Source organism: Pongo pygmaeus, chromosome 12, assembly GCF_028885625.2.
Source record: "Pongo pygmaeus isolate AG05252 chromosome 12, NHGRI_mPonPyg2-v2.0_pri, whole genome shotgun sequence".
Taxonomy (NCBI): Eukaryota; Metazoa; Chordata; class Mammalia; order Primates; family Hominidae; genus Pongo; species Pongo pygmaeus.
Genome location: NC_072385.2, coordinates 48755097 through 48781254, shown reverse-complemented (window position 1 = coordinate 48781254; position 26158 = coordinate 48755097). Strand labels below are relative to the sequence as shown.

The 26158-nt window shown below is 36.3% G+C and overlaps 1 protein-coding gene across 2 annotated transcripts in view; it reads left to right on the top strand.

Moving 5' to 3' along the window:
- The first annotated feature begins 945 nt into the window (after nucleotides 1-945).
- Nucleotides 946-26158, top strand: part of DNAH6 (dynein axonemal heavy chain 6) — a 322627-nt gene continuing 297414 nt past the window's right edge. Inside the window, exons 1-5 of one of the 2 annotated variants that reach the window (XM_054474946.2) lie at nucleotides 946-1051; nucleotides 1203-1292; nucleotides 2288-2514; nucleotides 11445-11618; nucleotides 14798-15060. In XM_054474946.2, coding sequence (XP_054330921.1) covers nucleotides 2296-2514; nucleotides 11445-11618; nucleotides 14798-15060 — 656 coding nt within the window. In that variant the 5' untranslated portion in view covers nucleotides 946-1051; nucleotides 1203-1292; nucleotides 2288-2295. The remainder of the gene's footprint in view (nucleotides 1052-1202; nucleotides 1293-2287; nucleotides 2515-11444; nucleotides 11619-14797; nucleotides 15061-26158) is intronic. The other variant, XM_054474947.1, reaches the window with a different exon arrangement.

The following is a 26158-nucleotide window of genomic DNA, read 5'->3' as shown; positions in this document are numbered from 1 at the left end:
GATGCAGGCTGTGAGTACAATAATGTAAAGAACTTCACGTAGAGCAAGAAACAAATATCAAGGTAACAAAGAGCAACCAAAAAGAGCAAAAGAAAATGATGATTATGTCATTTTGGAGACAAGGTTGAAAACCAGAGCTCGGCCATGTGGTGTAAGGATTCATCAAGACAGGTGAAAGGATTTCTTCCCCGATCAGTAACTGGGATAAGGCATCCCGAGTAAGCAACAGTCCCTGGCCTTCGATGGGGTCGCTCCATGCAAAATTAGCAACAGTCACTTGGGAACTTAAGTGAGATTAAACGCCAGAATAAATTCCAGGGTCTGCTTTGGTAGAAAGGGCACAGGAACCAAGTAATACGGGCTTATCCTATGCCTGACACCTAGGTTACCTTCCAAGTGGAAAAGGACATTAGTTGGAAGGCCACAGTGGAGTTTAAGGGAAGAGGAGGCCACATTTCTTGAGCCTTAAGACACTCGGGAGGAGGTCGGCGGGTAGGGCAGGGATACAGAGTGGTTGCTCCCTTGGAGAGTGGGACCTCATTTGTCTACACAACCCACATTCCTCTCCTGAAATTCTCGACTCTTTCGGATAAATTTCTATTAAAGTGAACGTCAAGTCAGTCTTACGCCTCTTGAAGGAAAACAGAAAAGAAATTCCTGTAAGAGATTGAGATGGGTGTGAGTGCTCGATAAACAACGAAACAAACAGAATTAACCACCTCCTTTGGCTGCTCTGCCTACACCTCCTGGCGCAGTACTCAATTCCCAGCGCAGAGGAGGAACCAGGCTGTGCGGATTCTCCAACAATCAGCGAAGTAGGAAATGTTTCGGAGACACTAATTGGCTCGATTGCCTGGCGCGCTCCTGGACCGAAAGCTGTGGCTGGTTGAGGCGTTGCCTGGCGACATGTTACTCAGTGGCGCAGTGCTTCCGTAGAGGCCAGCTGGTTGCTACGCAACAGGAAACATTCCGCGCTACCGAGTACTTTCTACTCCGACCAGGCATTGCTCTCTCTGGAGACCCTCGGCGGTGATTGCTCTGTTCTGACTTGGTGAGTCCTGGGAACCGACCCCCGGGCCTGGGCTCCGATTTCTGGGCCAGAAACAAAGCCTGACTTTCGGAGAACATAAAGGCTCAAAGAGGCAGAGAAAATCAATGGAAAGGCATTTCAGTGATTGTCTCCTATCCGCCCATCATTTTAGAGGGGTGGAAAGTGAGCAATAGCGATATCAAGAGACTTGTCCAAGATCTCACGCTGAGTGGTCAAATCTGGACCTGCGCTGTTAAATACGGTAATCATTAGACCTCGTGTGGCTAGTCTGAATTGAAATGTGCTCATATGTAAAAAGCACACTGGACTTTGAAGGCGTAGTACCAAAAGACAACATAAGATATCACTATAATTTTTATACTGTGTGTTCAAATGATTATGTTTTGTATATGGTAAATAAAACACATTATTAAAATTAATTTTACCTATTTCTTTTTTAAAAATGCTATTACTTGAAAATTAAAATTGCATACAAAGCTCTCATATTTCTATTGGCCAGCACTGATCTATATAAACCTAGGTCTGCCGACACCTGATTCAAGACCTCTTGTGCTAACCCTATTTTGGAAGGTGTTTCGAAGTATCTCCACTCATCTAATGGGGTGAAATTGTGCGTGGTGGTGCAGAGTGCAAGACCATTACAAAAGGCTCATATTTCTAGTGTTTTAGGACCTTGCTACTCAAAGTGTATGAATCAGAACCTTCATTTTAACAAGCTCTGCAAGTGATTGTCCTGCACGTTAAAGCTCCAGAAGCGCTGTGTAAGAAATTAGCCCTCAATTCTTTTTTTTCCTATGTTTCTTCTTGAGTACATACACTGTATTTTTCAGACTGCGTGTACTAGAATTAGCTGCATTTTGAACAAATTCCGCAGGAGATGAGAAACATTGATCTCAATACTAATTACATTTCCTTTTGTCCTTCCAAATCTAGACCAGTGTGGTCCCCAGATGAGCAGCAGCAGCAGCAGCATCCGCCAAGAACTTGCAAGAAATGCAAATTCCTGCGTTCCACCCTAGCTACAGGGGTTCTTGAAGCCTAGGCACAGTTTCTAATTTTTTATTCCTTTGGTTCAAGTCCTCAGTTCGGGAAGACTGGGGTAACTTTGATGGGTTTTATTTGAGGGAAGTGAGCGAATTCAACTCTTCCTAGTCCTTAAGTCCCTCTCCAGTAGCCTCCTTCCCCAATCCTTTTGATCTACTTTTCATTTTCTTTTTCCTCACCTATTCTTTTCAGGAGTAAGGATGACTTTTCGGGCCACAGATAGTGAATTTGACCTCACAAATATTGAAGAATATGCTGAAAATTCTGCACTTTCAAGACTGAATAATATAAAAGCCAAACGAAGATTGAGTTATGTGACATCCACAGAAAATGATACACAAATCCTAACGTTTAGGCACATTACAAAAGCTCAGGAGAAGACAAGAAAACGACAGCAGCCTATAAAACTAGAGCCTTTGGTAAGTTCAAAAACCATTGTTTTAGCCTCTGTAGCCACAGAGGAAGTTGCAAAATTGCTTTGGAGGATGGAAGTCATTTCCAGACTCTGAATTGACAAAGAAGGAATGAAAAGCTAAAAGATAATAACTGTTTATGTAGTTGTAAATACGGTAAATATTTATTAAACAAATATTAAGTTCTAGGCACTGTTTAAGTTGAAGGATACAGTGATGAACAAAGTTTTCAGGCAGATAAGTCCTCTCTAGGATTATGTACAATACAGATACTTAACTATGTGTGCTATTAGGCACTTTCAGATATTAGGGTACCATTTAACACTGAGAAGTTTAGTAAACGTTATATTTAGTTGTATAGTTTTATTATTTTCAAAGTACATGCCTTTGTATTTAAAAAATTGTGTGCATGTTGAAAATACTTAATTTTTAGAAACCATTTATGCCCTTGGATAATTATAAATGCATGTAAAGAGCCATGAAAGCAAAAAAATTAAAAAGTGAAAGTTGTCCTCTCCACCTTTAGACGTTAGCTACCATCATTACTGGTGTGCCCTTCAGACTGTTTTGTTTATTCAAATGTATTTGCACATATATTTGTGTCTATAAACATAGATAGTTTTAAGATTATACAATACATACTGATCGCGAAAGTGTTTATTTCACTTAAACATATAGAAATGTTTCTAATCCTTGCATATAGAGGTGTCTTTTCTAACAGCTACACTGTATTTTGTTGCATAGAGGTGCCATAACATAGTACTGGTTAGCTGGTCTCATATTGATGTGAGCTCAAGTAATTTCATTCTTGTTTTTTGTTTTGCTTTTATTTGGTTTTGTTTATTTTGTTTTTATTTTGCTATTTCAGATAATGCTGTGTTGAATGACATTGTCTTTATACACATCAAGATGCATTCCTAGAAATGGTATCTTTAGGTCATATATACATTTTTAATTTCAAAAAACATTACCCAATTGCCCTCTAGAAATTTACCTTTTCACCTACAGTGTACGAGAGAGCCTGTTTGCCCACATCTTTACCAAACCTGTTGCTATAAGCTTTTTTTTTTATTTTTGCTACATTGATATGTTAAAAATGGCATCACATTGTTGTTATAATTTGCATCTTATTCATTTTTCATCACCACATACGTTACTTAATATGTGGATTATCTGTTCATAACCTTTGTCCACTTTAAAATTAAGTTGTCTTGGGCCGGGCGTGGTGGGTCACGCCTGTAATCCCAGCACTTTGGGAGGCTGAGGCGGGTGGATCACCTGAGGTCAGGAGTTTGAGACCAGCCTGACCAACATGGAGAAACCCCGCCTCTACTAAAAATACAAAATTAGGTGGGCATGATGGCGCATTGCCGGTAATCCCAGCTACTCGGGAGGCTGAGGCAGGAGAATCGCTTGAACCCAAGAGGTAGAGGTTGTGGTGAGCCGAGATCGCACCATTGCACTCCAGCCTGGGCAACAAGAGTGAAACTCCATCTCAAAAAAAAAAATAAATAAATAAATAATTAAGTTGTCTTTATCTTATCTATTTTTAAGTTTTTAAAAATATATTATGGATATTAATCCTTATTTCTTTGCTTCTCAAACTTAAGTTTGAGTACTGATTTCTCTTCAAGGAAAGCATTCTTGATCCATAATGCTGGTTTGTTGTTTTTTATTTGATGTTACTTTGTGTGAAAAAACTATTACACTAGGAATTAATTCTAATTGTTAATAAACAAATTGACACCTTAAATACAAAGAAAATACAAAACCAATACAAATGGAATCAACACAAAATGCAAAGTCACCATTGTTGTTGGCTTGACACTGAACCTTCATTTGCACGGTGGATGTGGCACTGACTGCTGCCCTCCTCTTCCCCAGGGTTCAGTGTGCCTGCGCCACCACATGTTGTGTGGGGCACCAAGTCCTCCTTCCCATTTTTCTCCCGTGGAATTAATATGAAACTTTTTACATCTATTTCTCTCTGACATATTTGCCTTCACTTGACAAAAGTGTATCACTAACCGTTGATGATTAAAGTTGTTCAATTTGTCACCAATGTCATCTACTCATGTATATTAAAAGTTTGTTATTTGCGTACTCTGTGCCAGGGTTTGAGCCATGCTCTGAGGAATGAACAAAGCAAATGAACAAAAATGAACAAAGCAGACAAGATTCATGTTGACATTCTAGTAATTCTAAATAAGCAGACTGAACAATTTCACCTAGTGATAGTAACTATTTAAAAAATAAGCCAAACGCATGGGCTCATGCCTGTAATCTTAGCACTTTGGGAGGCAAAGGGAGAGGGTCATTGAGCCCAGGAGGTAGAGGCTGCAGTAAGCTGTGCTTATACCACTGCACTCCAGCCTGGGTGACAGAGCGAGATCCTGTCTCTAAAAAAAGAAAAGAAAAGAGCACACGGATTGTGGTAGAGACTCAGAAGAGACTGCTTTAGATTGGGTGACTAGAAAGGTCTCTCCGAGGAGATGTTATCTGAACAAGTCTCAGCCAACACCCTGTATCAACTGACAGACATCTGCAATTTAGGCAGAGCTCAGTGGGGACAGCTTGCCTCTACTCCAGTGGGCACCAGCTGAGGCATTGATGCTGTCCCCACTGAGCTCTGCCTAAATTACAGAATTTTTAGCAAGATAAATGTTAGTTTTTAAGTTACTAAGTTTGAGGCAGTATGTTACATACTAACATAACGTGCACAGTATAAATAATACATGAATAAAATAATTCTTACAATATTAAAAAATAACAAGGAAAAAAGTGAAAATGACCTGAAGTTTCACCATGCAGAGAGAAAGTAGCTTAATAGTCTAGTGACTAATTTCAGACGTGTGGGTGTCTCTAGTTTGGCTTCTTTTTATAGAGTTGGTAAGAATGTATTTTTGTTATTGACTTCCCTCCCCTCGACTGCCTTCTCCTCTCCCTTTCCCTTCCCCTTCTTCTTCCTATTCTCCTCTTCCCCCCTGCTTCTTTCCCCTCCTCTTCCTTCTTCGTTTCTTCCTCCTCTCTCTTCCCTTACCCCTCGTTCTCCTACTCTCTTTCTTTTCTATTCTTCTTTTACATTTTTTCCTTACCTCCAAATTCCCCAATCTCTGACCCCCTTTTCTATGCCATCTAACATTGACGAAATCTAGTATATGTCCTTTCTTGCCTTTGTCCATGCTGAAACAATTTTATACAAATTTATTTGTAATTTTGTAATTTTACAAATGTATGAAACAATTTGTAATTGTGTTTATTTGTAATATTTTCATGTTACAAATTCATATTTATTTGTAACATGAAAATATTACAAATAAATACAATACATCTAGTTTTTTACACTTAGTGGTGGCATAGTATCTGATTGTATGAATACTCCATAATTTACTAAATCATTCTCCTCTTTTGAGACATTCAGGTTGTTTTGCCAGTATTTCAAATGGTAGAGTAAAATTGTATTATCCTTTTGTATTGGTGCTTATATTCCTGTGAGATAGGGCCCTGTGAGTGGTGTTGTGGAGTTGATGAAAAAATTACATATATGTATAATTACATTTAATTGTATATTAATTTCCATATAATTATACTTAACATATAATTTTACTTAATTCACACATATTTTACCTGGAAACCAGTTTCTCAATCCAATGTACACATGTTGCCTAAATTAAATTGCATTTTCACCCTTAACCTAAGTTATACTATAATCTCTTTCAACTTTTTGTTGCCTGATCTGCATAGGTGAAACTTCACCTTCACACAGGATGCAGCTAGTGTTTTTATGTGTAATTTTTTTAACGTTAATTTTAGGTTCGGGGGTATATGTACAGATTTGTTACATAGGTAAACTAAGGTCATGGGGGTTTGTTGTACAGATTATTTCATCTCTCAGGTACTAAGTGTAGTACACAATAGTTGTTTTTTCTGTTCCTCTCCCTCCTCACACCCTCCTCCCTCAAGTAGACTCCAGGGTCTCTTGTACCTCTCTTTTTGTTCATGTGTTGTCATCATTTGGCTTTCACTTATAAGTGAGAAAATGTGATATTTGGTTTTCTGTTGCCAAGGATGATGACCTCAAGCTCCATCCATGTTCCTCTGAGGAACATGATCTTGTTCTTTTTTATGGCTGTGTAGTATTTCATGGTGTATATATACCACATTTTCTTTATCCAGTCTACCAATAATGGGCATTTAGACTGATTCCATGTCTTTGCTATTGTGAATAGTGCTGCAGTGAACATACACATGCATGTGTCATTATGGTAGATCAATTTATATTCCTTTGGGTATATACCCAGTAGTGGGATTACTGGCTCAGATGGGAGTTCTGCTTTAGCTATTTGGGGAATCACCACGCTGCTTTCCACAATGGTTGTTATTTTTTATTTTAATTTTTTATTATTTGTCATATTACAAATAAATACAATACTCTCCATCTGGCTTTTTACACTTAATGGTGGCATAGTATCTGATTGTATGACTATTCCATAATTTACTTTTCTTTTTTTTTTATTTTTCAGTAATAGCCATTCTGACTGGTATGAGATAGTATCTCATTGTGGTTTTGATTTGCGTTTCTCTAATGACCAGTGATATTGAGCTTTTTTCCATATGCTTGTTCGCTATGTCTGTGTCTTTTTTTGAAAAGTGTCTGTTCATGTCCTTTGCCCACTTTTTAATGGGCTTGTTTGTTTTTTTTTTTTTTTTGTAGATTTGTTTAAGTTTCTTGTAGATTCTGGATATTAGACCTTCAAAGATGCATAGCTTACAAATATTTTCTTCTATTCCATAGGTTGTTTTTTCACTCTGTTGATAGTTTCTTTAGCTATGCAGAAGTTCTTAAGTTTAATTAGATCCCATTTGTCAATTTTTTATTTTGTTGCAATTGCTTTTGGTATCTTTGTCATGAAATCTTTGCCAATTCCTATGTTCAGAATGGTATTGCCTAGGTTGTCTTCCAGGGATTTTATAGTTTGGGGTTTTACATTTATGTCTTTAATCCATCTTGAGTTAATTTTTGTATATGGTGTGAAGAAAGGGTCCATTTTTAATCTTCTGCATATGGGTAGCCAGTTATCCCAGTACCATTTATTGGATAGGGAGTCCTTTCTCTATTGCTTGTTTTTGTCAGCTTTGTCAAAGATGACATGGTTGTACATGTGCAGCCTTATTTTTGGGCTCTTTATTCTTTTCTGTTGGTCTACTTGTCTGTTTTTGTACCAGTACCATGTGGTTTTGGTTACTGTAGCCCTGTAGTATAGTTTGAAGTCAGGTAACGTGATGCCTCCAGTGTTCTTCTTTATGCTTAGGATTGCCTTGGCTATTCAGCCTCCTTTTTGGTTCCATATGAATTTTAAGATAGTTTTTTCTAGTTCTGTGAAGAATGTCATTTGTGTTTGATAGGAATAGCCTTATATCTGTAAATTGCTTTGCACAGTATGGCGATTTTAATGATACTGATTCTTCCTATCACGGAGAGCATGGAATGTTTTTTCATTTGTTTGTGTCATCTCTGATTTCTTTGATCAGTGCTTTGTAATTTTCATTGTGGAGACCTTACACCTCCCTGGTTAAAATATTCCTAGGTATTTTATTCTTTTTTATGGCAATTGTGAATAGGATTGGGTTTCTTATTTGGCTCTTGGCTTGACTGCTGTTGATGTACAGGAATGCTAGTAATTTTGGTACATTAATTTTTGTATCTTGAAACTTTGCTGAAATTGTTTATCAGCTGAAGAAGCTTTTGAGCAGAGACTGGGGTTTTCTAGATACAGAATCATGTCATCTGCAAACAGGGATAATTTGACTTCCTCTTTTCCTATTTTGATGCCCCTTATTTCTTTCTCTTGCCTGATTGCTCTGGACAGGACTTCCAATACTATATTGAATAGGAGTGGTGAGAGAGGGCATCCTTATCTTGTGCTGGTTTGCAAGAGGAATGCTTCCAGCTTTTAACAATTGAGTGTGATGCTGGCTGTGAGTAATATATGGCTGTTATTTTGAGGTATGTTTCTTTGATACCTAGTTTATTGAGTGTTCAACATGAAGGAATATTGTATTCTATCGAAAGCTTTTTCTGGATCTAGTGAGATAATCATGTTTTTTTGTCTTTAGTTCTGTTTCTGTGATGAATCACATTTATTGATTTGCATATGTTAAAACAAACTTGCATCTCAGGGATAAAGCCTAATTGATCATGATGGATTAGTTTTTTATGTGCTTCTGGATTCGATTTGCAAGCATTTTGTTGAGGATTCTTGCATCAATGTTTGTCAAGGATATTGGCCTGAAGTTTTCTTTTGTGTGTGTGTGTCTCTGCCAAGTTTTCACATCAGGATGATGCTGGCCTCATAAAATGAGCTGGGGAAGAGTCCCCCCTCCTCAATTTTTTTAGAATAGTTTCATTAGGAATGGTACCAGCTCTTCTTTGCACATCTGGTAGAATTTGGCTGTGAATCCATCTGGTCATTGCTAGGCTATTACTGACTCGAGTTCGGAGCTCATTATTGGTCTGTTCAGGGAATCAGTTTCTTCCTGGTTCAATCTTGGGAGGGTGTATGTGTCCAGGAATTTATCCATCCCCTCTAGGTTTTTTAGTTTATGTGCATATGGTATTCATAGTAATCACTTATGGTTATTTGTATTTCTGTGGGGTAAGCAATAATATCCCCTTTGTCATTTCTGAATGTGTTTATTTGGATCTTCTCTCTTTCCTTCTTTATTAATCTAGCTATTAATGGCCTATCTGTCTTATTAATGTCTTCAAAAAACCAACTCCTGGATTTTTTTATCTTTTCAATTTTTTTAATTTCTCAATATCCTTCAGTTCTGCTCTGATTTTGGTTCTTTCTTGTCTTCTGCTACTTTGGGGTTGGTTTGCTGCCACTTTTCTAGTTCTTTTAGTTGTGATTGGAGGTTGTTAATTTGAGATCTTTCTAATTTTTTATATGGGCATTTAGTACTATAAATTTCCCTCTTAACACTGCCTTAACTGTGTCCCAGAGATTCTAGTATGTTCTATCTTTGTTCTCATTAGTTTCAAATAACTTTTTAATTTCTGCCTTAACTTCATTATTTACCCAAAATTCTTTCAGGAGCAGGTTGTTTATTTTCCATGTAATTGCATAGTTTTGAGCAATTTCAGTAGTCTTGATTTCTATTTTTATTGCACTGTGGTCTAAGAGTATGTTTGGTATAATTTCAGTTCTTTTGCATTTGCTGAGGATTGTTTTATGTCTGATCATGTGGTTGACTTTAGAAGATGTGGCAATGAGAAGAATGTATATTCTGCTGTTTGGGGGTGGAGATTTCTGTAGAGATCTATCATATTCATTTGGTTCAATGTTGAGTTCAGGTCCTTAATATCTGTGTTAATTTTCTGACTTGATGATCTGTCTAATACTGTCAATTGAGTGTTGAAGTCTCCCACTATTGTTCTGTGGGAGCTAAGTCACTTTGTAGGTCTCTAAGAACTTGCTTTGTGAATCTGGGTGCTCCTGTGTTGCATGCATATATATTTAGGATAGTTAGGTCTTCTTGAATTGAACCCTTCACCATTATGTAATGCCCTTTTTTGTCTTTTTTTTTTTTTTTTTTTTTTGCTGGTTTAAAGTCTGTTTTGTCTGAAATTAGGATTGCAACCCCTGCTTTTTTCTGTTTCCCATTGGCTTGGTAGATTTTCCTCCATCCCTTTTTTTGAGTCCCTGGGTGTTACTGCATGTGAGATGGGTCTCTTTAAGACAGTATATCATTGGGTCTTGCTTTTTTAATCCAACTTGCCAAACAGGTTATTTAGCCCATTTACATTCAAGGTTAGTGTTGTTAGGTGTGGATTTAGTCCTGTCATTGTGTTGTTAGCTGTTTATTATACTGGCTTGTTTGTGTGGTTGCTTTAAAGTGTCACTGGTCTATATACTTAAGTGCGTTTTTGTATTGGCTGGTAATAGACTTTTCTTTTTGTATTTAGTGCTTTTCTTCAAGATCTCTTGTAAGACAGATCTGGTGGTAATGAAATCCCTCAACATTTGCTTATTTGTTTTCCTTATTAATTTCAGTAGGTTTTAGAGAAGGGTTTTCCAAATGTGCATTAATCTTAACATCATTTTTATAGATCATTGTTTGGTCTCTGTGAAGTCACCCTGTGTAAACAGACATTTTTTCTTCTTGTTCTCAACTTGTGATCCTGTTCTCTATTCCTTTTTAGCACTATAATATAACTTAGCTCTCCTTCATCTTTGTAGCAACAGCTAGCCTTTTCCTTTCTTCAGTGAGTGGCTCAAAAGGGATTTTTATCTAAAACCAAGTGCAATGTAACTGAAAAGTTAACTGCTGTTTCCTTTACTTAATCTCAAGCCTTTTTTTCTTATCCCAGTATATGGGAGAGTAGCTATTATGATAAACTCATAATGCTTGGTAACAAAAAGCCATTATAATGAATTCTTCACTTTATTATGTTAAAAGCTGGGGTTTTATTGCCATAATTTTCAGTTGAATAGCCTAAGATAATGCCACCTATTTTTTGTAGACCTTCAATAAGTTATGGCTATGAGAAGTGATTGATGATTTCGATTTTGGTGGGAGAATTGTGCACTTCTTCCCATAGTAACAGTATTAGTAAATGATGGGGGTTTGTAATGGACAATTAGGGAGTATATGATTTCATACTTCTGAGTCTTTTCTGTTGTAATTTATTCTTGTAAGTATTCATTGATAATTTCAAGTATAAAATTAATGGAAGCTAGGTAGAAAAGTCTTACTCAAGCAATAGGCCAGGGACAGGCAATGGTGGTAGTTAACTATTAGGACTGCATCTTTGATCTCCTTAGTCCAAGGAGATCAATTTCCAACAGCAGAAAGAGTCCAAATGTAGTGAAAAATAAAACAAGTTTATACAAATGTTAATAAAGATTAACATGTCTCTCTATTTCCCAAAGCCAGTGCTAAAAGTCTACCAAGATCATAAGCAGCCAGAATACATACATGAACAGAACCGATTTCAGTTAATGACTGCAGGAATCATTAAACGTCCAGTAAGCATAGCAAAGAAAAGTTTTGCCACATCATCTACTCAGTTTCTTGAGCATCAAGATGCTGTGAAAAAAATGCAGGTATAATATTAAAATACTTAATTGATTCTTTTAACTTAATTTTGTTTTGTATAGCATTGCTAACATACTTTTAACTCATAAGAATAGAAGCAAAGTCATTTTCTATAAGGTTGCATAATGAGTTTGGGAAATATAACATTTCTTCATTCTTCCTATTTAAGGAAAACTCTTACAGTGGAAGAAAATCATAAAGGAAACTTTCGGCATCTGTACGGTGCCTTCTGACCTTCTTTTGCATGATAAAGAAGATATAATAGTATTTTGAATGTTATTATAACTTTTTTGAAATTTTCATCATTTTTACCAAAAATGGTAATCTTTGAAGACCCTGGTGAAGAGCAATAAAATGAGACAAAGCCAGCTAGAAAGACAATTTGTGTAGCTGGTGAGAGTTGTAGAGCGAGGAAGTTGCCTTGAAAGGCATAAAGAAATGGTAGCTCAGGGAAGCAATCACCAGAGCTTGCCTTTAAATGAATATCTCTAGATAATAGAAGAAAAAAAACAATAAGGGGAGAAAATATGAAAGGCATACCTACAGTAAAGATACCAGTAGAGCCAAGATTTCTCTGAGCTTTTGGTTGAGAGGATAACTTTGACAGTCACACATTGAGTGCTGGTTTGGGTCCAAGCATTGGATTAGAACTGCTAGACGTGCACAGTTGAGGACAAGGTCTGTCCTCAAGGATTTCAGAGTCTAGAGGTAGGTAGGTGGACAAGTGAACACTCAGCACAGTGGAGTATAAGAGCTTTCCTTGGTTGTTTAAGATACAAAATAATGAAAAACTAAATAAAAGGGACTCTTACACCTGGCCATCGGGGGGCCAGTCAGTGAATAAAAAGCCACCTTTGGGAGTTGCACTAAGCTGGGAAGAATGAGTGGAAAGTTAATGGGATAGGTAAGATGAGAGAGGTGGGAGTTTGAGGAGAAGCTAGATGGACAGGAGCTTATTTTGGGTTTGGGTGAGATCATCCTGAAAGAATGAAATCATATGATGAACTAGATGGAATTATAAAGCCTCAGTTACTATGGTGTCTATGAAGTGGAGCCAGAGGGAGCTCTTTCTCCAGAAAAGATCTGAGCCAGGAAAGATTTAATTGCCTGTAAATTAATTCATTTGGCATAAAGAGGGCTTCAAAAATTTGAATTTAAAGAAAAGGAGAGAACGTGTATAGACATCTGGGATAAAAGTGGGGCTGAAAAGGAATGTTAGGTTGTGAGCTATTCTTCCTGATTGTAGCTGTCATTCAGTGAAGAACTCAGTAAAGAGTTAGGAATTAAAGAGAAATATGGAAAATGGGATGTTTTACATAAAATAAGAAAGGTATTTATTCTGAGAAAAAGGTAATTTTTTCAGATATTGATTTATCTGAATGAGTTTCAAATAGAAATGCAACAAGGAGGATTTCCTGGGAGATAAAGGAAGGCAGGCAGGAAGGAAAGTTGGAGGCCTCTGTTAATTAAGGAAGAAATTGACTTATCAAACTGGACGGGGCATCCATCAGGGAGGAGTACTACATTGTACAGTTTATGAATAAATGCTTTCTTTATTTCCCACCCCCAAATCTGAACCTATGTTACTGCTAAAGAACACAGCAGAACACAGTGATTAACCTCCTCCATGGGAGGAAAATGTGAATCATATTTTCCCACTGAGTTACATAATGAGAAATTAGGGCTCAGAGGAAAATATGTAACCCTGTTATGGAAGAAGTCTTCCACTTAGAATGCAGTAAGACTTTTTAAAGACTAGAACAAATAAAATAAATGCATTTTCTGTTAAAACAGTAACACTTTAGTCTCATAAAAATACTAAAGTGGACTAGCCCTCGTTGAAACATTGAGATAAGGTGATGTGTGTTTTCTCTGGTTCAGGTTTGGCCTATTCATTCTCAGAAGAGAACAGTGGTTATTGCTGCCATCCCTGGCCAAGAAGTCAAAGACACACATTTTACCTTTTACATTCAAAGATGTGTTTCCTTCAGCTCTGAACTTGCTAGGCATTGTCAAACTGCTATTGAACAAACTGTATTTAATCAGAGTTGGGGTATAAGGGTAAAATGTTCCCTGTGAGTACAAATTTTCTGGAGAAGTTGTTCCACAGAGCTTGTAGTAATAAATCCCTGCAGAAATGGCAGCCTCTGCCAGCTATGTTAATAGGCAATAAAATACTCATGCGTATATTTACAATAGTTATTCAACAAAGCAGGTCTACTATGGTGACTTTTATCTTAAAGCCAGTTACTCCTATACTGTCAGAGAGGCAAGGTGATGACCTTTGGAGTTAGTGTCAAATTTCTTCAAACACAGTGATTAACCTCTTCCATGGGAGGAACAGATATGGGTGATGCCACCCAAGTTTTTTGGGGGGTGTGAGTGGCACTGAGAGCACAGACAGTGAAGCCCAGAGACTAGAGCAAAGCTGGAGTGTGTGGGCATGGCATGGTGGGACTCAGCCTTGCTGCTCCAAGTGTAGTCCATGGTCAGCAGGATCCAAACCCCTGAAAGCAGGTTATAAAGGCAGAATCTCAGGTTCCACCCTAGCTGTACTGAATCAAAGTTTGCATTTTAATAAGAACCCCAGGTAATTCATTGCACATTTAAAGTTTGAGAAGCACTGGTCTAAAGAACAGCCAATATTAGTTGATAAAATCAATGCTTCTCTAAGGCTATCGCATAGTGATTCCCAACACTCAATATAACCGCCCCTCATATTCACAAAGAAGTAAAGTTATTATGAGTTACGATAACAGCTGTCCAAGACTTCACTCACTGAAAAGCATCAAGGTGGTCAGAACAGAGGGGGAGGTTGGGAGGAGAGGCCCCAGAAAAGACAGATGCAGAGCAAATAAGCAAGGAGGGAAGAGGGCTTCCATGGACATCAAAGACCTGGTAATATTTTGATGTAATAAACATTGAGTTAAGGGAGAGGAGAAGGCAATGGAAGCTGAAACTGGGACTGCTTTGTGGTAAAAGGATGCGTATCTGGATAGGGAGTACTGAGAAGGAATATGACTGCCTAACAATAGTTTGAAAATTTTCAGTGCCAAAATGCTTGCCTTTGAGCCCTAGACATCTCATGCAATATGGCAATTAGTCCTTGAAGGTAATACTTTGTTGCTCTTGTGTGTGTGTGTGCAAAGACTCATTTTTTTTTTTTCCAAAAATTGGCTTTGTTTAGATTCATCGGCCCTATGTTGAGGTGTTCTCTCCCTCTCCTCCTAAACTGCCACATACCGGTATTGGAAGAAGAGGTCTCTTTGGAACTAGATCTTCAGCTTACCCTAAGTACACTTTCCACGACCGAGAAGAAGTTGTTAAAGCCAACATTCGTGATCCTTTGCAAATCATTAAAATAATACGTGAAAATGAACATCTTGGATTTCTTTATATGATCCCTGCAGTGCCAAGATCATCCATTGAATATGATACATATAATCTAAAGTGAGTTATTTTTTATGATGCAATTTAACATAAAAATTACAAATAAGATTGCACATATTATTTATAATTGATTGGATATTAATAATAACAATATCAAATATAATTTTGGTTATCATTCAATGATAAATGAATCCTAATCACAACAATTTTATATTTTTTCATTTATCTTCCCTTTATCTATTTAGAAACATTAACTATCTTACCTGCACTACTGAGCTTCTCATATATTTATGTGATATTATGCCATATATTTTTAATCAGTATTACAAATGTGTTTTTGATACTTTATGATTACTGAGAAAAGAGGATGGCAATTTATAAAAAGTAGATGATGCATGATTTGTTTTTTATGTTATTTCACCTTTGCTTTATAGAGCAGAAATAAGGATTTTTTAATAAAATGAACTTGATAACTTAGGGTATTCATATAAATGAATAATATACACACACTTTCTGTGTGTTGTTGCCGCACATTTGTTGTTGATATAATTGGAAGTCACATAATTGTGAGTCTGCAAGTTGCTTTGAAGTTCAGCACAACAGATAATAGTACGACTTAAAGATGATACTGGCTTTCCTCTGTTATTTAGTTGGGCTAAGAGCAGTTCTTGAGACAGTCTTTTCTTGATGGTGATAATAGTTTAGCTTCACCACCAAATTCATTGAGCTACCTTCCCCATTCACGGCTCTCTTATTCTTCCTTATTCAGCACCATAGTTTCAATTGAGAAGGTGACACTGAGGGCAGCTCTCCTGCTGCAGAAAATGGGTAGAGAAGAAAAGCTTTTTAATCAAATTTTAAAATGACAGATCTGTTGTAAATCTTAAAGAGCTTAACAGCGGTGAACAATAACTTGTAGGAAGGACAGAAATGCTTATGAAAATGCAATCGTTCAGCAAAATTTGTTGAGCATGATCTCTGTAGCAGGAACTGTTTTACGTGCTTGAGACACATTAGTAAACCATCCATATCAAAATTGTTGCCCTCATGGAACTGACATTTTAGCAGAGGATGGCAATAATAAACCATACATGAGTAAATTATGTAGAATACTAAAATGTGATAAGTATTGGAGGAAAAAAATAGAGGCAAAGAGGATTAGGAGTGCTGGGGAAGAGGTTGTGAATTAACTGGGGTGGTCAGGGTGGGCCTCATTGAGAAGCTGTCATTTGAACAAGGACTTGAAAGAGAATAAATGAATTATGTGGTGGTGCAGTTATGAGCATTCCAGGCAGCAGGAAAATGAATACAAACATCCTGAACTGGGAGCAGACCTGGCATGCTCAAAGGGCAAAGAGGAGGCTGGTGTGACTACAGTAGAGTGAACAAGAGATAAAGGATATATCGCACAAGACCTTGTTGGCTACAACAATGGAGAACCATGGAAGGATTTTGGGCAGAAAAGTGTCATGATCTGATTTACATTTATTAAGGAACCGTTCTGGCTGCTGTGTGAAGAATAGGCTTTGAGGTGACAAGGGTTGAAACAGGAAGACAAATTGAAGGCCATAGTTACTCAGGGGAGAAAGGGACTGGGGATGATGATGAAGTGGTAAGAAATAGGTCTGCTTCTGAAAACAATTTGAAGGTGAAGCCAACGGGATGTCTTTACAGACATTACGTAGGGTGGACAACCAGAAAGGAGTACAGGATGAGTTTAATGATCCAGCTGTCTGAGCAAGAGGGGTAGAGTTGCTATTAACTGTGAACCCTGAAAATCTGAGACAGTTCTCGGTTAATTTAGAAAGCTTATTTTGCCAGGATCGTGGATGCACGCCCATGACACAGCCTCAGGAGGTCCTGATGACATGTGCCCAAGGTAGTACGGGCACAGCTTGGCTTTATACATTTTAGGGAGACACGAGACATCAATTAATATGTGTAAGATGTACATGGGTTCAGTCTGGAAAAGTGGGAAAACTCAAGGCCAAGATGGAAAAACTCAAAGCGAGGAGGGGGCTTCCAGGTCATAGGTAGATGAGAGACATTCCTTTGAGTTTCTGATTAGCCTTTCCAAATGAGGCAATGAGATATGCATTTATCCCAGTGAGCACAGGGGTCACTTTGAATAGAATGGGAGGCAGGTTTGCCATTAGCAGTTCCCAGCTTGATTTTTACCTTTAGTTTAGTGATTTGGGGGCCCCAAGATTTATTTTCCTTTTACAACTGAGACATGGAAGACTGAATGGAGCAGAATCATCAGGGAAAAATACATGTTTGGGTTCGGATACATTAATTTTGGGATGTCAAAAGGAGAAGAGATGGTAGACGAAGGAGAATTGGGGTAAAAAAAGAGGATTTTTCCAACATGAGATAATTCATTTTTTTAAGATGGAAGAATTAACATATAATGTAATTTAAAGCCCTTCAATTAAAAAAAACCCTTAATAGTATTGTCATTCCTACCACTACTTTACTCGCTTGTATAGTTCTTTGTAAGTTTTTGGTGAAGAACTTGTAGATCTTAAGTGCAAACTGATAGAAAGTGGGTTATTTGGTGATTTTAAAACATAATTCTTGATTCATATGTGAAAATGTTTTCAGAGTTTTCTCTTCAGGAAAAAAATAATCATCTAATAACCCAGATATCAAAGAGTGCTATTTGTGATGTTCATTTTCCACTGTGAGAAGAGCCAAATTTTGCCCCATGTAGAACTGATTCTCATCTATTTACCAGCACAATATAAAGTATTGAAGAGGAGACTGAAAACTGCTTTTGTTCAGTTCTGGAGATTTATTTCTAGACTAATGAGCATTTCTACTAGGGAAATTGAGTTGATGTCTTATACTTTTTTGGACTCACAGAAGTGACGCTTAATAGTAATATGTAAGTTCTCATTTAAAAAGATATTTTGGAATCATGGTTTGTTATCATTATTGCAGTTTAGGGTTTGATGTTGAATTTTCCTCCCTAACTTGAACTCCAAATATCATAAACCTTGTGAGTAAAGACAATTATTTGGATGCTATGGAGTTGGCAGCAGCTAAACTGGAAGTTAAACATAGTATATACTGTGTCAACAAGATGAGGTCATGTTATACCAAACTCCTTTTTAAAAGTAATGTGATAAAATAACTGTAAGGCTGTGAGTTTGCTGTTGAAGAATGTCTTCACTACCCAACAAATGTGGTGAAGCTGTGGAAGCATTTTTTATAATCTTTCAATCTAGAGGAATAATCTGTCTCTCTGATAAGCCTATTGAATTTTTCCAGAAAAAAATATGTGAGCAAAATGCAAAATAATGCTTCTCAGTATAGAACTGAAAAAAGGTGAAATTGAGATCTAAACTATGGAAATCATTTAAAGTTGCACTTCTTATAGCAAAAAACTTTTAAAAATGATATGTCATGCTATTGCTGAAGCACCTATGGCAAGGTGTGCTTAGAGAGAAAATAGAATAAGTTATAAGTTATTTGCAAAATTCTCTTATTAACTAACTCTATGCACATCATTATAAAGTGTGCTGACAGGTATTTTGCTTTAATCACAAATGTGCAATGCACATATCAGTGTTTGCTGTAAATACGGTACACTTATGAGAAAAATATGCTTGACAATTTTTTTTCCAATTATCACTAAAAACCTATAGAAGAGTTTTTTCATTTAGTTGTGAGCAGGGATTTAGACTGCAAAAGGCATGTAGGAATCAGTAGTGTCTGAGCACTTAGCTGTGTGTGCAACAAGAAAGGCTTTGCCCTGCTCAGAGACAACATTCACATACAACAGTAAACCTCTCATTTTTGACTTAGCATTGACAGGGAGTGAAAATTGTGGATCTCATCAAATCAAGGATACTAACTGTGCACTTTTCCATAGTCATACAGTGAAATAGCAAGTAAAAGATTTTATTTCGATCATGAAATATGCAGGAAATGGAGAGTAAGATTTAGAACATTTTGTGAAACTATTATTACTAATAAAGACCATTTCTATGATTTTAGGGGGCTGGCTCAAGGGTCATGTCTTAGAGATATGTTCAATATTTTGAGTAGACAGCATATCACTTTGGTGCCAAAATACTTTGAAGATAAGAATACAATATTGGAATTTTAGGCTGACTGAATTCTAGTGTATGTGGCGAATGTACCTTAGGATGGATTTGGCTCTTTCCAGCATCTTATGATTTTACTAGTTGGAGGAAAATAATTGATCATGTATTAGTGGGCATATCTATCCAAAAATCATATTTAAACTCAAAAACTTGAGGAGATACTTTTCAATCCAAATTTAACCAAAGAGTTGATAAGAATTTGCTTACTTCCATTTTCTAAATTGAAACACTCAGCCTTGCAGCTTTATAGCATAATGTACTTATTGGCTTACCATCTAATTCAGTGCTAAAAGCAGACTCCAGTGAAATGATCAAGAAATTCTGGATCCGTAGATTGTCTAGAGGTCCAGAACTATGTGACAGAAGTTCTAGTTACATGGTCTCATTTCCAAAGAACTAAGGTTGTTATTTAAGATCTTTTAATTTTTTAAAAAAATTACAACGGGGAAAAGGAGCTAGCTGTGTGTGAACCCTCATCTGTGGCTCACACTACCCATCATTCAGATGGCTAAAGAGAGCCTTGTTATTAATTTTTTAAGATTATGACTTATATTTATTATTTTAAAATTTGCGAAGAGACCTTCACAAAATTTACATAAAACTGATGGTCTGAGTGAGTATCAAATGCCCAGTCAGTGGTTCCAGATGCTAAATGTTTAACACAGCTATAAGGCAAAGCTTCCCAAGAAGTGTACTGCAGCCAAGCAAGTGACTCCCAGTGTGCCCTAGTTGTTTATGGTGGTAAAAACTTATTTTTAAAAAAAAAAAAAGAACACAATCGCTCAGAAATTTACCATGGGTGAAATTTTCTTTTTCTAATATTTGTATGGTTACCTTGTCAAACTTTCCGAATTCAGAGAATATTTCCGTGGGTAAGACTGTGTAGTCCCCTCTGCCAGAGAGCAGCTCTATAGTGGGAACACAACACAGCCTCTGCCACCTTCCTGTTGAACCATCCCACTGAGTTTGATTGCTACTGTAAACACTTCCTTTAGGTTTCTAAGACAAACTCAGTTTATCAGCAAAACTCTTTGTTTTGTGTATGTGAGAAACACAAAGAAATCCTTGTTCGGTTTTTTTTAAATTTCATTTGCTCTTTTTTTGTGTGTTTTCCTTTTGACACAATATTAGGTGTTCCTAAAAAAATAAGCAACAAGATGTTTCTGATTATTTTTTCTATCCCTTCTTTCCTCCTTTCCTCTTGTTTGGTTTTTGATGTTACCAACTGGGAAAAATCTGAATTTTAATTGAATTTCATAATGAATTGTTTTTAAAACTTAAAAAATAATTTTTTAAAGCTTAATTTTCAAATTCAACTTGGGAAATGTAATGTTTAAAATGGTTCTCATGATTTTTTAGACACTGCTGTGGGTTTGAACCTAAAGAAAGATTATTAAGTCAAATAGAATAACATATTAGATTTAACATTAGAAATAACATTTCTTTATTAGAAAACATATTCTAATAAAATTATCTTGGTAAACAGCACTGTAGGCTTTTGTAATTTTCAAAGGTCTTTTTGATCCTATATGAGTGTAATTAATGTTTTTTTAATTTTATAATTTTACTTCTTAAATTAATGAAACCTATATACCAATACTTTATATTTTCTTACCACATCCTTGAGTTTTTAAAAAATTTTAAATCATTTGCTGATATTAAGGTCTACAATTCTCTTGAATACTTTATGGTAATATGGATTTAATTTTTACAGATATTTATCTTTTTGCTCATTTATAAGGAAAATTTTCTGTTAAAGCTAGAAAACTATCAGATGTATCTGGCAAACACAGAAGTCAAAAGAGATGAGAAATTAGGCAGCATAATTAGGATTATCTCAAACTTAGATTTGTAAACCACAGTAATAGACCTGTCCTTTTGCCTAAATATCTTATTTGTATAAAAATGTTATCAAATTAATCAGTGATGTCAAAGAAGTTATTTCAACACCTTTTCAGAGATACCCACCCCACCCAGAAAAGGGTTTGAGCTTTTAAAAGCATTACAAGAACAAAATATGAAACAAATTTCTGTTTTTAGATTAGTATCAGATAAAGAAGCTCAAGAAGCTGGGAGTGCAAGAACACATAATATCTAACATCAGAATGAATCACTATTGTAGAATTGCGATTTTACCAGCTTGTGTGGAAGTTTTTTATACTACTTGGAACCAGAAAAGCAAAAAAAAATCAATAACATCATTAGTAGACCAACGTATTAGATGATATAGATGATCATAATCCAAGACATTATTAAAGTTTTATTGCAATATTTAATTGCATATTGATGAATCTGTAGACATTAGTAACTGCTAGACAACAGCACTATTTAGAGTCTCTGAGGTGAAATGTCTGGAAGAACTTTGTTTAGGAAGAAGAAAAAAGAACTCTCTGGGGATTAAATATTCAAGGCAAATGAGATATTATGAAAATACTTCTTAAAAATGTTTGTTACAACCAAGGTTTACTCCAATAACACTGGTATTCAAGTAATATGTTATTTGCAGAGGGACTTCCATATGTAAATGGTTTCCTAAAATTATGAATTACAAATTTAAAAATATTGTCAAAATGATGTCCATGATAAAATCCAAGCTATCAACCACATAACCATTTGTTTTTAGCTTTCTACAAAAAACTGAGAACAGAATACTATTTTTTGTTGTTTCATAGTTAAGTGCATTGGCAATCCAAAGGATGAGTTTTATCAAGAATTGGGAAGTATTTTGCAAATGATCCAACTTTGCAGATTTAGTAAAGGTTAGTTCTTAGTTCCACACCTGGGTTACTTAATTGACATTTGACCACCTGAATAGCTTAACTGAAAAATTACGGCAGCTGCCAGGAAATATATTAACACTTACTGACAAAGATTAGGAATCGACAGCAAAAATTCAACTTGGGAAATGCAATGTTTAAAATGGTTCTCATGATTTCTTAGACACTGCTGTGGATTTGAACCTAAAGAAAGATTATTAAGTCAAATAGAATAACTTCTGTCTGTTTGAGAGAAATCTTCACCATTGTTTCTAAAATCATTACAAGAAATGTCAACACTGCATCAAAGAAAGACAATTAACAACTGTTAGAGTTAAAGAATGGTGGTACCTTTGGTGAATAATTTCAAGAGAACAAGGTATCCAAATTTTGACTAGTGGAAAAGGGAGTTTTCATCTGTCAGAGACAAAACAATAAATAAATCATCTTCTGCCATTTGCTGCCTGCTACTTTTACAAAGTTTCTTAGGAGTGGTGACTATTAAGAACTTGGACAGATCATTCATCATGTCTTGATTAGACATGATGTAGCTATTTCAAAAAAGTTATGGTCACAGCTGTGGTTGCTTATGAGCTAGACATAATTGGAAGTTTTATCAAATTAAATATTATATCCCTAATTTGGGATAATTATGTCCCAAATTAAAAATTATATAATCCCACATATTATGTGCATTGTGTTTTGTCATATTATATAAAGAAATTGTAATTAATGTCTTCACCAAGCCCCTGCAGTTTGTATCAGTGTGCCTTATAAAATGTTATCATTGCATGGGTTTTATAACATTCAAAGTTTGAGAAGCATTGTGCTAGAGGATTGTAGAATGATTTTCTCCTGCATAAGAATCTGACCTTTGGCTAATCCTGCAGCTGTGTACCCTCAATAACCTAAAAAGAGTAAAATGTTGATTGTTTATAGGTAGCATTGCTTATGATAAAAATGACATCGATTAGTAAATTATAGCTGCATTAGGAGGAACTAAGAAAGAATTATAAATACCTTATGGGGAGTCATAGCTTTTGACTTTCCATAGTTCAGATTCTTTTTTTCTGAGCATGTGTCCTGTAGGAACGCTGAAATCTATGCTTATGGGGTTATTGCAAGAGATGTTGGCTCCTGTGAGTAATAAGGCTTTTAGGCCAGAGTGGCTTTCATATGCACTCAATGTGGATCTCATCTTTTTGCATCTGAGTTGACACCTAGGGAGAAGATAGCTCCCAGGTGGCTATTAGACTGCTGCAAGGACTCCAATGGGAAAGTAATATCTGATGCTGCCCTGAAGGCAATAAGTGGTTCCGGGTTTTTCTGAGTAGATGGATGCCAAATAGAAGTATATGAAAGTCTTGTGAGTTTTAACATTTAGTTGGATCTAAGAAGACCCCTGGTGAGGCAATTTTTAAGTATTCCTTTTTCAGGTTGGTATAAAAGGACCCACTGTTGATATTAGAAAATTCTCTCCCTAGTAGATGATAGGTGTTTTTCATATCTATGTAACCCTTCACCTCACCATTATTTCAATTATATAAATTCACATTTTGCTGTTTTTTGTTTTGGCCATTGAAATATAAACTTGCTCACACTGATAAGGAACTGTGGGTGCTTTTATGAGGCATAGTGGGGTACTAAGTCTTTGCGATGTTAATGGGTGAGTACTGCAACATGATAGCATTAACACCAACTATAATGTATGCCAAATCTTGTTCTAAATGTTTTACATGTATTAGCTCATTTAATCTCCACAGCAACTCTTTAAGGTAGGTAGGATTGATATACCCATTTTACAAATGATGAAAGTGACAGAGTTAAGTTCACATAGCTAGTGAGTCATGGAGCTGAGATTCAGATTATTTGGATTTTAGAACCCAAGTCCTCATGCACGCCACTTAATATACTCAGCCTCATAATGACAACTACTCCTGCATTTGTGTCACACACACTGTGTTAGGCATTGTGCCAAGTGCTTTCTGTACATTAGTCTTCTTTCTTCCTCATAAACATCCTATTAGAATGGCATTATATGTGGTGAAAGATAAGAAAATTGAGGTATAGATTAAAGACTTTTCTATTTGATATTGTTTTGTGATTTGCAGTAGGATATTCAGAATAATGTCTGATGCTCCCATCTTTCAATTCTATGATTTCATTCTCTGTGCAATGTCAAGTTTAAAGCTATTAAAATCTAACAGATAGTTCAGATTGTACGGCAGAGCCTTCCCCAAAATCTGAGCATCTTTTGGGTCCACAGAATGCCATGAAACAGGACACCATGTCTCCTATACCTCAGTGTTTCCCAGTGTGTCTTTCCAAGAACATTAGACCTAAATGATTCTCATTGATAGATGGTTAACAGATGTGTTCTGTGATCATGTAAATTTGAGAAACTTTGTTAAGTCATTAGTTAGGATTAGGATTCCAATTAGAATCTTTGAAACACAGTTTCATGACTTGGGATATTAGAACTATATCAACTTCTACTCCAAGCTTAGGACATGTTCCTTCTAAACAACTAATTTTGGTCTCTGGTTGTTTCTAAACTTGTTAAAAGTACTTTTGAGGCAGCTTTTAAAATTTCACACTAAAGCTATTTTATCCTTTAAATTATATTACTATTTAGTGGCCAAGAACAGAAAACACAGATGCCAGCTTGAAACTTTCTGAAGTAGAGGCATTCTAGTTTATGTGTGAAGTTATAATTATTTTTAAAAAAACTTTAGAATGAGGTATATATATATATTATGCAATAAGGAACAGATCATTTTGAAGCCATTTTATCAAAAAAACCTCACCAGGTTGTCTTACACAATGGCAGTTTTCTTAGGCTAATCTACGAAGAAATTTAAATCTGTTAAGTCAAATTTGAGTCAGCAAGTGGAAACACTATGGGCCCTTTGGATTTTCATTTGGAATAATCAAAAACCCTGCTTCTGGTTAATCAAACCAGAAATAAAACAAGCATTTCTCTTCCCTGCTTTACATTAGATCTATTTTTTCCCAATACAGTTAGATCTAGACTCCAGATTGTCTCCCTACCCTTCCCTTCAAATACATGCACACACAAACATACATGCACACACATCCTGGCACTGCTCTGAAGCTATGGTGATTTAGTGGATGATGGTTTCATTTCATACAAAAATCTGAAGAACCTAGAGCAGTAGCTCTTAGCCTTAGCTGCTCATTAGAATCACCCAGGCTCTACTTCCAGTTAATTATGATTTATCTGATCAGTCTGTGGTCGAGCCCGAGCAACAGCTTTTCTTTAAAACTTGCCAGTTGATTCTAAGATTCAATCAGAGTTATGCATCATGGACCTACAGCAGCATTTCTCAAGCCCTAAAAGACTTGCCAAAACACAGATGGTTAAACCCCTAGACGATTTAACAGGCCTAGGGTGGAGCCTGAGAATGTGCAATTCCCACATAGTGCTCATGCTGCTCTTCCAAGGACCATACATTGAGAAACATTGATCATAGAGCACTCTCCTGGTGATGAAACTTGGAAGTTTCCTCTTAGTTTGCTTTTGTTTAATTTTCCAGGTAAAAAAAGAGTTTTTTACCAGATATTTTGCCATCTTTGGTTAATCAAACCAGAAGTAAAGCAAGCATTTCTCTTCCCCACGTTAGGTTAGATCTAGTCTCATATTGAGTCATGGCAAGGACCATCATCAAACAGATTGAGGTTGATAAATGCAGAACTCAGGAAGTGGCCTATTTCTTCCCAGGCACTTGCTTGCTTACCTTTATTCAATGAATACACCCAAATCATAATACTTTAAAACCATGTAATAATGAAAATAGACAACTTCGAGTTGTATAGGGCCACAAGAGCTTATCTAATTCAGCCTTAAAGCAGGTAAGGAATAACTCTCTTTCTTGTAGAAATCAGAAATTTGAAAGAAGCAGGAGGTAACAGGGAACAAAGACAGATGTATGCATTCAGGGAACAAAGACAGATGTATGCATTCAAGCCTGGCCTAAGATGAATATGATGAAGAAATCAGCCTGATTGAAGAGGATGATTTGTGTTGACAGAGAAGGAACCAATGTGAAACAGGAAGAGAGTGCCACAAATACCTGGGAGAATAACTTGGATTTAATGACAGGAGCAATAAGAGGCTATTCAAGGTTCTTGAGCACAACAGTCACATGAGGCAAACTATGTTTCTGCAATATTAGTCTGGTAGATTGGTTTAAGGATGAATAGCATTTTCAAACACTGCAGTGTATAACAGATGGAACTGCTATTTGAAATAACATCACATTGAGGTTT